Below are 17,051 nucleotides of genomic sequence, written 5' to 3'. Positions count from 1 at the left end.
GTTGACCGCTCCAAGGTCAGGCTCGGACAGGACTGGACAGCTGGCTGTCAGTGGTGGACGGAACTGAATAATGAATACATTCTGTACTTACCAGCGTAGGAGATGCGCATGTGACAGACGCGGTGACGCAGATAAAGGTCGGATCAGAGATGAGAAGGAAGTTTATCAGAGGATTAGGCAAGTGCGATGATTTCCGCATCACATGATGTTTTAGGTAGCATAAATGTCACCTTCATGTCATGTGTAAGTCAGTTACGAATAGTGCTGACGACCAGCTTGTCAGTTAGGTTAACCCTATTAGTGGCAGGCTCCTGGCTACCCCTATTAGTGGCAGGGGGGACTGGTTACGACCCCCCTGATATCTCGAGATCTAACGGGCCGATTTTCAAAATTCAAACGGCATTCGATTTCGCTCAACGTGATCTACATTTCTAAAAAATAAAAATTAAAAAATGTCAATAGGGGGGTAGAGGGGGTAAAAACGGGCAAATTGCAGATACATTTTAGACTGTTAATCACGGACAGGTTTCTGAATTCTGAACCAATCTTAACGCAACTTTTGCCGATCGATAGAGAATGAACCAGGAATTCACATGGATCCTAAAAATATGCATTTTCAAAAATCATAGGCGGATACAGATCATTGAGATTGGGTGTACACAAAAAGTATAGTAAATAAGGTTTTTGTTGGTACTGTTTCTAAAAAGGGTGGTAACGGTCTCGTTATGTTACAATTTTCTTATGAGAGAACGACTACAATTGTATTGGTCATGCATAGGCGGTGTCAGGGCACCTATGTTGGGAGGTAAAACATAACCCCCCTTTTTGGACGCCTGGATCCGCCTATTGTAGCAAAAACGTATCAAAAGAGGATGCACAATAACTTTGTATATATGTTATCACATGATACCTTTCATTCACTGTTCGTAAAACTGGTGCATACAGTTATAATACATCAGCATCGTGATCTTCGCCCAAATGACTCGCTTCACGAATAGGACCCCCCAATTCCCAGTGCTCTGGAGCCGTCCCTGGTAAAGTTATGAATTTGAAGTTTTCAGGGAATGTGCCCAATTTAGTTTTAGGAAAAGTCAGAAAATTTCAGCATCGTAGCTTCAGCGGTTTCGGAGATATTCCCGAAAAACCTGAGGGGTTGATGAAAACAACCCCCCTGTCACTAATACGGTTAAACCACAACTTTTGATTTTGCATTTTCGATTTGGTATGCACACATTTGATAATTCAGGTCAAAATTATTAAATATGTATTTATTTATTTGTTGTTAGGAACCCTAACTGAGACCTTTGATTTTCTGAAGTTGTCAAAACATTGATTTTAACCCTATACTCGCCAAGGTCATGCAGTTGTTGGTAAATCCAATGTTTTTGGCTGATATTTGCATTTGCTTCGATATTTATCTGAAAACAACAGCACTAATCTGCACTCCCACGAAACGTTAAACAAAACTATCAACCAGGCTCAAGGGCAAAGGGGAACTTACTGAATGTGACAACTTACGAAAAAAAAATCCATATGACGGACCTGTGTTGGATACCTCAAATACTCTGCGGCGCACTGTCGGTGGTCCGCACAGTCCAATGTCTAATTCTGCAGCCCGTCCCCATCTGATCATCCCATGGCTCTGTAATGCCCTTTTCAGGTCGAATTAGCTTGCTCCCACCAAAACAAGCAAACGATCAAGCAAGCAATATCTCCAATGAGCGATATTGTCGAGGTGGAGATAAGCACTGCACACTGCTCAGGTTGCTGTTTTCACTTATCGTGCTACAGTGTCGTCAATTCAATAATTCATTTTTTCTCTCCGCTTGAACAAAGCATACCTGCATCATTTAACTGATTTGCCTGTAATATATTCAACTGTAACTATATATCTAAAAATATTTTAACCCTCGCCGGACCTATTGGTTTTCTACATACGCGCCGCCCGAGGGGGGGGGGGGGTGGCGGTACGACCCCCTTCGCCGTTTCGCCCCTAATGGAGCCAGAGCGTCGCGGAAAAAACGAGAGTGTGCGTCGTTACGAGACGCAGCGATTGATACCCGATTTTAAGGTCTCAGGTCAACCGGTGACCTCTGTGGTCAGGTCAAGTGGCCCAAGGTACGGGTTCGGCTTTTGGCGAATAACTGCGCATGAAGAATGATCGCAGAGCCGCGATTTTGACAGCATCGTGTTTGCCTTGCTCAGACGCGTCGAATGGTATACTTTTTGTTTGGGTGAGATTAACTTTAGGTGTTGACCTCGGGTCACGGTCAGGTCAGAGCCCCCAGGTCACGAACGTGGTCGAAGGAGGTCATGTCGCATATCATTCGATTTGTCAGGCCTTCCCCAGTTCATTGGTGGCTTTTTCGACTCGCCAGCTTAATTTGATCAGGAGTTATTAACTGAAAACTCTTATGGCCCTAGTGGCTAGTAACGTCATAAATGACGTCACCCAAGGTCAACAATGCAAATGTGAAGCATCGACACTTGCAAGGATTGCATAAAATCACGATTCCGTGTAGTTGAGATGTCTTGAGATTGTTCCCGGCGCCAAAATAGCAGTTTTCATTTTTCCCCATTGACTTAGGTATAGGTAATGGTGAGGTGACGAAAATGACCTGATCTCATAAGTCATATGACCTTTAGGAAAAATCTGAGGTATACAAGTTATGAGTCTCCTAATGGATACTACTTAGGACCTGTAAGTTTCATCTCCCTGAAGCTCCTCTGGCAGTGAGGACGTTGCGAATTTGCGATATCTGAAGACCGTGCAGAGGTTCACTTATGACGTCATATGTCAGTGACCTGACCTGACCCGAAAATGCGGTTGGTGTCAAAAGATTCGGCGGCTTGAATCAAAGGTTAGGTGTGCCAAGCTTCAGCTCTCCATCGCCGGCGTGTTCGGAGCTATCGCGAAAAAAACCCTATGGGGGGCGGCACCCCTCCCTCCTCGGCCGGCGAGGGGATAACCTTTTTTAGCGTCTAACGTTTACACATAAGAGGGATCCGTAAGGCACTCTCCCAGCCGCTCGTTCACTGATCGGGATAGATATGCAGAGTTACGCATAATGCGAGCATTCTGCTCGTGATGAGAAGAAGCCGGTGATACCCAACAGCCGTTTTCACGACGGCCGTCTGGACACATTTAGTGCAGATTGGTTTCAGATTTGGTACAAATTTGGTCGAATTAGTTTCAGGGAGTTTCTTTAAAGTTGTCAGTTTGGCCTGCACAGATGCTTACATGCCTCATTTTCAAATATCAGAAATTATTTTATATTAAAACATTGAAATAAGTGGTCATGTCATTACGATGCGACGACGATTACATTGACTGTCAAATATTGAGAGTCAATGTAACTTCCTGGTACAATGTAGGCATAACTAGAAAAACACAGATAATTGAAGCCTACCTGTCTGAAATATCAGACGGCTACGGCTGGCCTCAGGTCCACGTCTGATACACGGGTTATAAGGAATTATCGACTCAACCCCGATCCAGGCCATCTCTGTCGACGAGCCGGGGTGCCTGGTTTGGCCGGCAGGGGGACACGACGCGCGGAGCTCCAGTGCCAGATGGCAGCACACAAGGGTTACGTGCTGGTGATGGGGTGCGGACGAATCTTCAATCACACAGATTCAGTGGCGGATCCAGGGGGGGGGGGGCAAAATGGGCGTTTGCCCCCCCCCAAACGGCATAATTTTAACATTACGCCTATGGACGATGCATGGAAAGAATCGATAAATTGTTATGGTTTGCCCCCCCCCCCCTCCCAAAACTCTGAGCTGGATCCGCCTCTGCACAGATTCGTGTCAAGTTAACGTCAGCAAATGTACCGTAGGACCTATCTTAAGTGGTCGTAGGGCATTACGTACAAAAAGACAAAACTTAAGGTCAGGTTTGATTATGATGGGCTGCCTATGATAGGTTGGTTTAGGTTATGCTGAATATGGTTGGGTTAGGTCAGGTTAGGTCAGGTCAGGTCAGGCTAGGTTGGTAAATTGTTTCTTTAGCGATGTGAAGTTTTTTTTTCCAATTACGTACTTTATCGCGTGCGTGCTAGGTCGTCAGGTCGACACATTGCCCTTAAGTCAGATTTTAAAGCTGACCTTTTAATGTTAACTTATATCATTCGAGGAACGTCGATTAGAGAAACACGATAGCGGTAAAAACAATTCATGTGAATTGTTAGGTCAAAAGGTATTGCAAAAAATCAATTTCCCCAAAAAGATGGCAGGTTTTACCCCCATGCAGGCTTAAGCGTTGATCTGAGGTCAAATATGAAACCATCAATCGGAAAGAGAGGTAAAAGAACTATTAAGTACCTACGCGCCCCTTATTAAGTACCTTCCCGCGGAACTTTATCTCTCTTCGTTCCCGAGTTATGCGCCGACTTGTCGAAAGTTGTCGAAATAGGGTAACTTTGCCCATTGATGATCAATAGCCGCGTTTACATAGGGCTAGTTGCCAGATAGTGGAATTCCGATACCAAGACATTTATTCCACTAACGAGACATTTCAGGCACATTCTGCTGGTTCTGACGACCTATACGGCCAGAAGGACCAAACCGATTGATATAAATAAATCCATCGTGGCGGATGAACACTATGAGGTAATTCAGGCCAATGGTGACCTTGACCATTGACCTCACCTAATAAATGACTGAAGTATTTTCCTCATTATCTTCTTACGTTCTTTGGAAACCCCCTGCCGCGTGTCGTTACGTGGTCCTGAAGCCCAATTGGAAGGAGTGGGTGTTACCGTTTACATAGGGCTAGTTGCCAGATAGTGGAATTCCGATACCGATACATTTATTCCACTAACGAGACATTTCAGGCACATTCCGTTAGTTCTGACGACCTAATAGGTCTCAGAACTAGCGGAATGTGCCTGAAATGTCTCGTTAGTGGAATAAATGTCCCGGTATCGGAATTAAACTATCTGGCAACGAGCCCTATGTAAACGGGGCCACTGTTAGCCCCCCCCCCCCCTAGCAGGACGTCCAGGAGTTTCAGCGAGGCGCGTGATATACGAGTAGGTAGAGAAAACGTAACAGGTGTATTCGATAACTCGAGGCTATTGCAACTTGCAAGACCATGCTGTTGTGTGCCTAAATAAGTCAGGCTTTTCCTTTTTCGAAAGGGTTAGTATTTGGTAAGCGAACTAAACGTAACTTTACGAACTTCTGCTGCGTACGAGATATTCAGTAGTAACGCGTTTAATGAAATACGGGATAGTACTTTCATTCAGCGCACCTTTTGCTATGATCCATGACGCATTTGATGTCCCCTCACATCGAGTACGCATGCTTCCTATGAAGTGCATCTGCGTCAAGCATTTGAATACCATCTCTCCATTATACATCCCTACCGTTGTACGCCACTGATGCACCTCGGAGAGCTGTGACGTCACTATGACGTCACGGACAGGTGACCAGTGCGGAGAGGCGAGGTGTACCCGGGCGCGCCGCGGCCAGGACAGACCAGTTCAGCTCTACGGGCCGCCTCCTTCGCACCATCCTCCAGCGGTCGGTTCACACCGTTCGCACAGTGACTGTCAGCAGGTTGTGGCAGACGCACTTCTCCAGAACACTGAACATCTACAGATTCTCACCGATCCGAACCAGCTTACCTATCCAGCACAAGAGACAAACTTCAGCGGATTATCTCCTAAAGAGTATCCGTCCAAATCCGAAACACTCTTCACTCATCTTCTACGTCATCTCAAAAACCTCCACTGTTTTCTCCATTCTGCAACCATGCCCGCCTGGAGTACCGCGCGTGAGGCTCTGGGCCTACAGGAGGTCATCGCCAACAAGGACCTGTGGAAGGCGCTGCTGGCAGAGTTCGTGGGCACGCTGTTCCTGGTGTTCCTTGGCTGTCTGACTACCATCGGCTGGCAGGACGAGGGCTACGCGCCGTCCATGGTGCAGATCGCCATCGGCTTCGGCATCACAGTGGCCACCATGGCACAGGTGAGGGCGGGGTCAGATGTCAGAGGGCAAGGATCAGTGAGCGGGAAAGAAGGGTCAGAGAACAGGTCAAAAGTCAGAGGACGGATCAGAGGTCAGAGAATGGAAATAAGGTCAGAGAGGGGTCAGATATTGGAGAAGGGGTGCCATAGAGTGGGAGCAGGGGTCAGAGACAGAGCCAGAATCCTTATCAGGGGTTAGAAAACGGACACCGGTCAGGGTTCAGAGACTGGATCTTGGTTTTGGTGACTGGGATAGGTGTCACTGGATGTGGGTCGATGACCAGGGAAAGGGTGAGGGACGAGGGTTCTTTGACAAGGGATATTCTGGGCGGGGACACTACAAGGACACTGTGGGTGGTGTCGTGGTCAGGGATAGTGGGTGGTTATCCTGTTAAATGTCATGTTAAAATGTTAAGGTCATGTTAAACTATCTACCAAAATGTGATGGAACAGATAAATACCGGCAGGTATAAGGTAAATTTATGCCTAGGTATGAATTGAACATATTTGTACGGATCTTCATTGCCTGTGAGAATAGTTGTCCGTCTAGCACCGTGTTGACTAGCGATCAGACTTGTAAGCGATTCAACTCTGATTGAATCGATTCTCATGAATCGCTTGAAAATGCCGACTCACTGTGATTGAGTCGGTTGAATCACCTCTTGTCACCATATGAATCCTGATTGAATCGGTCACACACGGCAACTGCAAGTGATTGAGTCGGCAACTCATCGATTCAAGTTGATTGAATTAACAAAATGATTCAATCACCATGTGCTGGAAATTGAAGTTATGACCATATTTAGTACTATATTATGTAGAAATATATGTGGCATTTGCAGCATAGTCACACACAATGCACTGCAAATTTTTCAGGTATTTTGTCAGTATTATAAATGCGCACAGCCATTATTATTGGAAAAAACATAAAAATTTTGTTTTAAGTTTTTAATCAAACTGTAAACACAAATTATACATAAATGTCAGTGCATGTAGATGAAAAAATGAATGTAATGTTTCTTTCCAGTGCCCTAAAATCAGTATAGTAATCAAGTTAACAGTAGCAGTAAGCAGGCGCACATTGCTCAACACACATGTTTTAGATATCATGTTAATCTTTATATTTTCAATACCCTGTTTCATCAGGACATTTGTGAGTAAGCAAAACATATTGATGAATACACAATGCATGTTTACATTATAATTTGGTAACCTTAGTTACTGATTTGATTTTGGGCTAAGGGTCATAAATTGCTTGATTTAACCCATGGTCTTCTCACTCACTTTACATTTCCCAGCAGAATCAGCGTTTACCTATCAACGTAAATAATTGGAATACCTTGGCTTATGATCGTTGATGGATCTGTCACATATTGCCGTGGTGGCTCCCAATTACACAAAAGTAAAGATACAATGGCAAAAAGTAGATACATACCCTACCAGGTATTAAAAAACGGGTTCCGGACAAAAAGTCAAATGATAAAAGGTAAAAGGATGATTAGACAACAGACATTACGTCAAAAGCAAGAAGTCAAAAATCTTAAAAGTCAACAGGTAAAAGGTCAACAAAGAGGAAAGTCAAAAGGCAAAAAGTCAAAAAGGATAAAACGTCAAAAGATAAAAAGTGAAATTGCCAAAAAGTCAATGAACAAAAAGTCAACTAGCATAGAAGTCAAAAGACAAAAAGTCAAATGGACATAAGGTCAAAAGATAAAAAGTAAAAACGGCAAAAAGTCAAATTGCCAAAAAGTAAAAAGGACAAAAGTCGAAAGACAAAAAGTGAACAGGACATAAAGTCAAAATCCAAAAAACCAAAAGGACAGAAAGTCAAAAGGACAAAAAGTCAAAAAACAACAAGTCAACCGGGCATGAAGTCAAAATAAAAAGTCAAAAGGTCAAAAAGTCAAAAAGACATATAGTCAAAGTCCAAAAAGTCAAAAGGACAAAAAATCAAAGGAACAAAAGTCAAAAGGACAAAAAGTGAAGAAGACAAAGGTCAAAAGACGAAAAGTCAACAGGACATAAAGTCAAATTACGAAAAAATCCAAAGGAAAAAAGCCAAAATCCAAAAACTCAAAAGGCCAAGTCAAAGAGACAAAGTCAATGACACCTGGATCATCAGTCATTACATACATGAGATAACATTTACAAACAGCTGTACACAATTAAGCAGGATGCTGCACAATATAACCTGCATCATTGGACATTGAAGCGAGACTGCCTCCATTGCGCGACTGATGGGATTCCCATGGCCCGCAACCGCGACTCAGCTGGTCACACGGGCATGCTTGGCTGAAATCTGACACACATCCGTTGACACTTACGTGCTGGGTGGGAGCTCGCTCGCATCGTAAGGTTGTCATGAGGCAGCGTTACATGATCCTTCGAGACAACTGGCTGTCCCAGGCGCAGTTTACTGGAATTATTTCAACAAATATAGTAACCCGGAATGTTATCGATACGAAAGGTTCGCTTGTTCAAATTTCCTATATTGTGTAGGGAGACGTTTCTCATCAATTGATTCCGTCACGGGTTCTATGAGCGATTTCACACTTTTATTATAGTTCAAGCGTATTGTATGGTGTACAATTGGTACAATAGTAAAGCGCGTCGTTTCTTTTAGATAGGTGAAAGTTGGAACGAGAGGCAATTGTGTGATTGTCGGATTGTCCTGCCTTGAAAGGAACGCTCATATCAGCATCAACAGACAACACCATGTTAATATTCACGGACTGCATACAATTAAGGTGACCAATTTTCATCGAAATGTATAGGTCAATTATCGAGATGCGATTGCTAAAAACACAATTTTTTTAGGACCTCGGAGCTGTGACATCCAAGGAGAGGTGACAAGTATAGCGCATTGTGGCCACCCCAGTTACTGTCCCTTTCCTTCATCTTCGCCTCCGTCCTACGTCTCCTTATCGGAACTGCCCCCCCCCCCCGCCACCAGCAGGCACAGTACGCCAACTTTATATAGACCAGTAAAACGCCTTTTGGGCGAAGAATGAGCGAGCGAGATAGTGAGCCCTGCACGTGCGGAAGGGCGAGAGGGTACTTCCAACGGGCTTGTGCAAAGCACCCTTCTAACCGGTCGCTAGCGGTGTGCCAAATTTGAACGCAATCGGCCCAGCCGTTCCTGAGATCTGGAAGCGGCATTCTGCACGTGCGCACGTGCAAACGGGGTCCAAAATGACTTTTGCACGGCACCCTACTAACCGGTCCCCAACCGTGTACCAAATTTGAGCGCAATCGGCGCAGCCGTTCTCGAGATCTGGAAACGCCCCCTGCACGTGCGCACGTGCAGTAGCACCCTAACCGCAACACATGGGAATGCATTGCCTGGTGGGTGTCTACCTGTATGCCAAGTTTCAGCAAAATCGCCCCAGTAATTACCGAGTTACTGAAATGGGAACAAATTTGACACCTCTTATTGTTGTATTTTGCACGTGCACTGGGGTTGACCCACATGCATCAAGAGTATCCGTCCTTTGGTAGAAAGGATGCAGCTACCCTATAAAAATTACCGCAAGACAATTGCTCAAGCCGCTACTGAGATATGGGCCTCTCAAAATCACTACTTTTGCAAAACTGCTTGAACACCCTTGACTTTTCACGTGGCACGTGCCACGACGGTGACTTAGATGCATCACAAGTAGTCAATTACGGGGTAGAAGGGATGGGGCTACCCAACAAAAAAGACCGCAGGCCAATCGGTCCAGCGGTTGCTGAGATATAAGCCTCTCAAAAGCGTTACAGGCCGGGCCGGGCCGGGCCGGGCCGCTCATACTGAGATTTTTCCGTTATATTGAAAAGACTCGCTTCGCTCGCTGCGCTCGCTCGCTCGTAATAAGTTCACATTCCCATTATGCTTTTTAAAGCAAAGTAAAAATAGGTAGGAGCGTTCTTATCGGTAGTGTCGGGGCACGCACGGGGACGCGCCGAGACGCGCTATGCGGTGCAGCCGGCGCCCAGCGGGCGGCGGCCGGGGATCAGGTGGCCCGGCGCGGGTCAGTCGCCGACCGGAGACGCGGGCTGCGGCGTACTTGTACCGACTTAGCTAACGACTGCTGTTAAAGACTACTTTTTGCTGTTGACTACATTTCGCGCATCAACTTTTCGCGCACCTATTAACTATTTGCTTGTTGCCTTTTTGTGTGTTGACTTTTAGCGTGTTGACTTTTAAGCATGTTGACTTTTAGCGTGTTGACTTTTAGCATGTTGACCTTTCGCGTGTTGACTTTTAGCGTGTTGACTTTTAGGCGTGTTGACTTTTAGCGTCTTGACTTTTTGCGTGTTGACTTTTTGCGCTTTGACATTTTGCGTGTTGACTTTATGCGTGTTGACTTTTAGCGTGTTGACTTTTAGCGCGTTGACTTTTTGACATGTCGGCTTTTTGTCTCTTTGACATTATGTTTTTTGACTTCTTGCGTGTTGACTTTTAGCTTGTTGACTTCTGGCGTGTTGACTTTTTGGCAGGTTGACTTTTTGTTCATTTGACATTTTGTCCTTTGACTTCTTGCGATGTTGACTTTCTGTCTGTTGACTTAATGTCCTTTGACTTTTTATCCGTTTACTTTTAACGTTTTGACTTTTCATCCGGGAATCTTAAAAAACAACCACCTTCCCATCACCTCCACCATCACCCGAAAACTATTGTTTTCTTAGCTCAACAAACAATCTTTGATCCGTTTGGTGTTCTTCACCTTTTAGTTTTGAGGACCGCTAACAGTTTTGCATTCGATGGTAAATTCGGATTAGAGATTTGCCAGACTGCCCGCAATATTTGCCACATGCAAACCACGCAAAATACGCTTTTATGTCGCAGCTGCGTCAATATACGCTGCAACTACCTAGTGCTGGGCTAAATACATATAGATTTCTACTGTTGGATATTTTTTCTTTAATGAATTGGACAGGATAAAAAACTGTTTTACACGCATGCATAAATATGCTTAATTGAATCTAAAAATATAAACTATGTATTTTATATAGTTAAGTAATCCATGGTTCTGCTGCTAAATTAAAGATGGCTGCGCACTTAGCGCATGCGTACTTCAGTGTTAAAGACCTGGCTACACTATGCGTGTTCTGCGTGCGTTTTTTTGCGAACTTGCATGTTTTGCGTATATTATATAAACGTTAATAAAACCTTTTATGATAATTTAATAATTATTTTTTTTTTTTTTATAAAAATATAACAAAAAGAAAACATTCTATCGTTCCTTTCTAGAACCGTATATTATGCAAATCACGCAAACTCGCAAAAGCAAAAAACGCACGCAGAAAACGCGTCCTGGTAGCCAGGCCTTTACAACTTGCAACTCAGCTCCGCCGCGTATGAAGTTTGGTGTCTCGTGGGGCGGGCTTGGAATTGTTATTTAATATTTTGTCATTGAAAATATGGACGGTTGAGGTAGTTTTATCATGAGAGCATTCAGTTTATATTATGTAACTATTGAATAACTTCGTATGTGTCGATATTCCGTATTCTTGATAGTAAAGAAAACTTGTAGCACGCCGAAAATGTCTAGTCCTGTGTAATGCTTTACTGGCTTTACCACTGCCTCATAAAGTATCAATCATTTTTTTTTTGCATGGCTGATCACCAGCTATTTAAGCTTGGGTATCACAATTGATTTGAAAATTTTGTTCCTTTTCGATGATGCTGATAATATGTGGCAGTGTCCTGTGCAATTTTGCATGTTTCTTTTTGCAAGCGCCAAGCAGATAAATGAATTTTTATAAGTCCTCTGGTAGCTTCATTTGTAACAGAGCTTGTCTTTTCTGTACTTAAATTATCATCTTTACACAGTATTTATGTAAATATCTACAACTTTGTTGAGTTCAGTATAGATTTAGTACTTTTCTATGATTTTTTGGTATTTTTTAGTACCTATATCTGGTTGGCATCTGTTTGGTATCAGTTTCCAAAAATGACTTAAATTGATATCACATATGTATAAATTTTGGATAACATCTTGATTGAATCGCGTTGAGTTAAATCATGAGTTGAGTCATTCCCTGAATCACGGATAATGGGATGAGTCGTGATTGAGTTGAATCACAGGGTCCATGAGTCGTGATTGAATCGCTTGGAAAATCAGTCTGTTTGATTGAGTTATGATTGAATCGGTCATTTCATCAAGTGAGTCGTGATTGAATTGATTGAATTTTTTTGAATCGCTTACAAGTCTGCTAGCGATTACTTAATTCTCAATTTTGAAAGACTCTTCTTCCGGCATTTATCCTGGCTTCTTTTCTCCGCTTATCAAAAACGTAATCGGAAAATGATGCGTCGGCTCAGAGATTTAGCTCAGCGGAACTAATGACGTAACGATTTCTGACAAGAATCATCTCCAGATCTTGTGTTTTGATCCGTGGTGAATAGCGGGGACTGGATGGTTCAAAACACCGTACGCGTGCCTGAGATTATTTCGCATTTAATCACGCACAGCTTAACTCGCCTCTGAATGAATGAAAGATGTTTCGGCACGGATGAGATCACCTTGATTCAGTGTCTTCGACAACTGATTGGCTGAAATTATAGTCTCTTTCGGATAGGAATGATTATGGAAAGTTCGAAATACTTTTCGTGTATATTTCTTCGTAAGTAGGTTATTTAATATTTACACTAGCTGAACTAAAGCGATAGCACCTACTACTGAGTGCTGATATCATTTTTAGATTATTGAAACACCCAAGCAACGCCAACTTCTTGCTATGTAGAACCATGAAAAATAGCAATACCGAACAAGTTAAGGTCAAAGAAAAAAAAAAACATTAAGCATATTGATGCATGAAATTAAACATTTTCATGAATGTGAAGTCATATTTTCCAGTGGAAAGCATCAACAAAAGACGGAAACTTTGCAGATGTAACTACAATTTGAATTATGACATTGATTGTATAAATATGTATCACATTATTGAAAAACTCAAACCAGGCTCTACAGCAAGTTAAACTTTATAAACAGGGTTTTAAACTAAATTAAACTAGGGTAAACTAAAACTAGGGTTTTAAACTTTATAAACGTTATAAACAGGTTAAACTTTATAAACTTTATAACTTTATATAATTATGTTACATTTAGCAGCTGTTTATCTTATGCTATAACGTTTTGTGTCGTTTTTTCAGAGTATCGGTCACATCAGCGGGTGTCACATCAACCCTGCCGTGACGGTGGCCATGTTTGTGACGCGTAACATCCCGCTGTTCCGTGCCGTCTGCTACATCGTGATGCAGTGCCTGGGAGGCACCGCCGGATCGGCGCTGCTGAAGGTAAGGAAGGATACGGTGGGGCTGCTGCCCGAGGGAGATATGGGCATCGGGAAATAATAGTGCACACCGCATAATAAGTATTTTCAGAAATTATCGGAAGTGCCGACGTAGTTTGCACCAAACGAAAAATGTGCAAAAGTCGCGTCGTTATACCAATTACTGTGAGCTGTGACAGCTCCAACAACTCAATTATGACGCGAACTGCGAACACATTGCTGTCCACTACTGTTAGAAATCAAGCCAAATTATAGTCGTACTCAAACACTCAAACACAAACACAAAGATCAAACTCAGATGATTCAGTGGACTAAAACTGGGTGTATGTAGGTATGTAGCTACGAAACAGCTGCTGCGCATTGCCCCAAACACCACGCATGACATTATTTGCAAGTTAAAACAACGTTATGTAATGATGCACGGATTTGAAGCAGCATATCATGAGTTACTCAACCTTTGCACGACGATCTTTCTTGGTCAACACGTCGTAGGGGGAGTATGTTAACATCGAACGTCTCTGTCATCTGTTTATTAGCATTTTAGTGATATTAGTGATTATTAGTGATCACTAATAGTGAATTAGTGAAGATATCACTGTTTATTAGTGATATCTTTAAATGGCGGTCATATTTGTCAGATCAGAATCACGTGCGTAGCTAAGTTATTACTTAAAGGGAGATAATGACCTTTTTCCACAAAATCTGAGTTAGGACCATTTTCTGACAAAACACAACAAGTTATAATGTAAATTAAAACCATTTTGCTCAATTCGGTACCTTGCCGCAAATATCTCAACTTGAAGTCACGTTAGCGGGGAGCGCTGAAAATGACCGTTGAATAAGTACATCACTTTTTGGTACTTGCATGTAATTTTGTAAAATGAGCGTATTCCTTACATTTGATCTTCATCACATCTTAATTAATGGTCGTCTATAGTGCCTTCAAAAGATATTCATGGTTTGGGGGTGGTTTTTGTCTAAATTTACGCAACTATTTTTCCTGTTCATCATCTGACGCCATATGCTGCTATTTTAGTAGCAACGACTCAATTTTGAATCGGTCCCGCCGACTGCACAATAAAAGAAGATAGATACAACACTTTTGCGGCATCACTGAAAAACTTATGCAGTACTATTATCAAAATTCTCATAACATCGTTCGACAAACCTGAAGTCTTTTTGAAATAAATATGCTTGTATTTTTCGCTTCAGGCTCTGACGCCAAAATAATGAATTTCGTAGTCGCAATCGCAAGATTTGGCTGCGTTTCTGGCGCATGCCGTTCATTTGTGCCGCATGCCGCATGCCGAAACAAAGAAGAGTAGGCAATATGTACCCCCGAATTAGAATCTAATTAATTCTAAACCGAATTACCTCTAATTCAAATTAGAATCCTTACAACCAAGCAACGACAAGGCGATAACATAAACAAAAACCCAAGCGTCGCTGTTTGAAACAAAAGCGCCATATACTGCGACTTTTTTATAGAGAAGGACAACGCATTTCGGTGGGTGTTACAAGTACTGCAAGTACTGCTTCTTTTTTGCAAAAATAAAAACCTTTTTCACATACGAAAATGTGCTAGGAAATTTTCATATTTTATAGAAACTACAGTAGAAATAGTATAGATGTCGAGTAATTTTTATTTAAGAAAAAAGAAAGCTCATTATCTCCCTTTAAATATAACCTGTGTAAGGTGCATGAAACAGAACGCGACTCTGCATAGCAGAATAGAATGTAATGCTTTTTGGTGGTAGTGCTATGACCCATTCACACTTCTTGAGAAGCGGTGAACGTTATCACGGTGTCTGCATTCTCGATTATCCCGAACACCATTTGCGAGGATTGAGAAATGCACCCGTCGGAAATCAACCACGAGCGAATCGCTCATCCGTCCAGGAATAATAGTAGCACTGACAATCGGCAACCGGCATGCATTGCAAATAAGAAAGGTGAGAGCCCACCAACACCAATAATTGCGCAAGATACGACCACACTGTGCGAAGCTTTCAGTCTGCGTGAAGTGTTGCGTGGTCTCTTGAATAGCTACCGATCGCACGTGGAACGCCTGAGCGGACGTATTTACATACAAACGCAGCACACAGAGGATCTCCTTCCGATCTTTTTTTACGTAACCGAACTTCTGAGAGAGGCTCTCCGAGTTTTACCGGCCCAACATCTAGAAGACTCCGCGGGGCCTTTGGTCATCATCTGTCACCGAGCTGGACACGAGTATGAATCTGATGCGACATGACCGGCCGGGTGTGGGCCGGTCGAGGGCCGGCCCTTCAGCCGCTGCCGTCCTTGGGTGGAGGGGGATGTTCTTCCGATCACCATAGTGGGATCACCTACCGGGAGACAGCGTCTCCTAATGGACGCGGTGTCACGCACCCGTCGCGTGGCGCGTGGCTCGATCGGGAGAGACAAACAGGAGGTTTGGTGGTTGACGGTGGGGAAGACCGCCGCCGCCAGTTCCGCTAACCCTCACCACTGGCGACGGTGGCGGTGGGAGCATGGAGAGTTCACAGCGAAGCGATGTGACTGTAATAAATTCAGTGAAGTGAAGATGGCCTTTTTGATAAGGCACAGCGTTTTGTCTTGTGACATCACCATGTCAAACCTAGCGATACAAATAATGTTTGAAATTACGCTCCTCGTGATAAGATATTCCTTTCATATCTTTGCTAATTGACAAAAACAAATGCTAAGCAAATGCTTCGAAGAAATGCCCTACTTAAGTGGGATTGAGAGAGATTGAGAGAAATCAGAGAAGCTCGTACTTACTGCTTGGACCATCTTGGCTTGGCGGCTATTTCGTAAAAAGGAGAACCTGGGCAGCGCTTAAACTAAAAGAATCAAAGGTTTCAAATTCCAGCTGGAAAGCGCGACCCAGAACAAATGTCAAGTGGAGGAAGAGAAAGCATGCGAGTGTGCAGTGTGCACCTTGTCACCTTTTCAGCCACAGTGGGAAGAAAAACATTGTCAGACAGATGCATTATGTAATATGGGTCTAAGCTGAATGCATAATCAATCAAAGATGCATTCTATCACTCGTGTCTGCGTCGCATAGTGGACACGGGACCCAATGACCTTACTTAGTTTTCTGCCACCTGTTCGTCTGTCCTGTGAAACCTCGTGACGTGCAGCGAAGAAACTGGTGCAAACGAGCGAACGCAGTGCGAAGTGATCCATCCTTTCGAGGCCGATCTATTCAACACCTCGTGTTCGCACGGTTTCACCATCGCCCGCTGAAGGACCATCTCACCTGTCCGTCTTGCGCGTGCCTTTACCGGTGTCGGGTCCGGCCGCAGCGGGTCATCCTGCAGCCGGTAAGGACGTGTCTCTGACGGGTTCCGGACAAAAAGTCAAATGATAAAAGGTAAAAGGATGATTAGACAACAGACATTACGTCAAAAGCAAGAAGTCAAAAATCTTAAAAGTCAACAGGTAAAAGGTCAACAAAGAGGAAAGTCAAAAGGCAAAAAGTCAAAAAGGATAAAACGTCAAAAGATAAAAAGTGAAATTGCCAAAAAGTCAATGAACAAAAAGTCAACTAGCATAGAAGTCAAAAGACAAAAAGTCAAATGGACATAAGGTCAAAAGATAAAAAGTAAAAACGGCAAAAAGTCAAATTGCCAAAAAGTAAAAAGGACAAAAGTCGAAAGACAAAAAGTGAACAGGACATAAAGTCAAAATCCAAAAAACCAAAAGGACAGAAAGTCAAAAGGACAAAAAGTCAAAAAACAACAAGTCAACCGGGCATGAAGTCAAAATAAAAAGTCAAAAGGTCAAAAAGTCAAA

General features: G+C 43.1%; 1 protein-coding gene across 3 annotated transcripts in view; it reads left to right on the top strand.

Annotated features, from left to right (window-relative positions):
• The first annotated feature begins 5,479 nt into the window (after positions 1–5,479).
• The window catches only part of LOC122365741 (aquaporin AQPAe.a-like), a 28,569-nt gene continuing 16,997 nt past the window's right edge, over positions 5,480–17,051 (top strand). For 2 of the 3 annotated variants that reach the window (XM_043337212.1, XM_043337213.1), the window contains exons 1-2: positions 5,483–5,973; positions 13,111–13,254. In XM_043337212.1, coding sequence (XP_043193147.1) covers positions 5,758–5,973; positions 13,111–13,254 — 360 coding nt within the window. In that variant the 5' untranslated portion in view covers positions 5,483–5,757. Of the gene's footprint in view, positions 5,974–13,110; positions 13,255–17,051 lie in introns of all 3 variants that reach the window. The other variant, XM_043337214.1, reaches the window with a different exon arrangement.

Source organism: Amphibalanus amphitrite, unplaced genomic scaffold, assembly GCF_019059575.1.
Source record: "Amphibalanus amphitrite isolate SeventyFive unplaced genomic scaffold, NRLGWU_Aamphi_draft 000760F_arrow, whole genome shotgun sequence".
Taxonomy (NCBI): Eukaryota; Metazoa; Arthropoda; class Thecostraca; order Balanomorpha; family Balanidae; genus Amphibalanus; species Amphibalanus amphitrite.
This window is presented reverse-complemented; position numbering and strand designations above follow the sequence as displayed.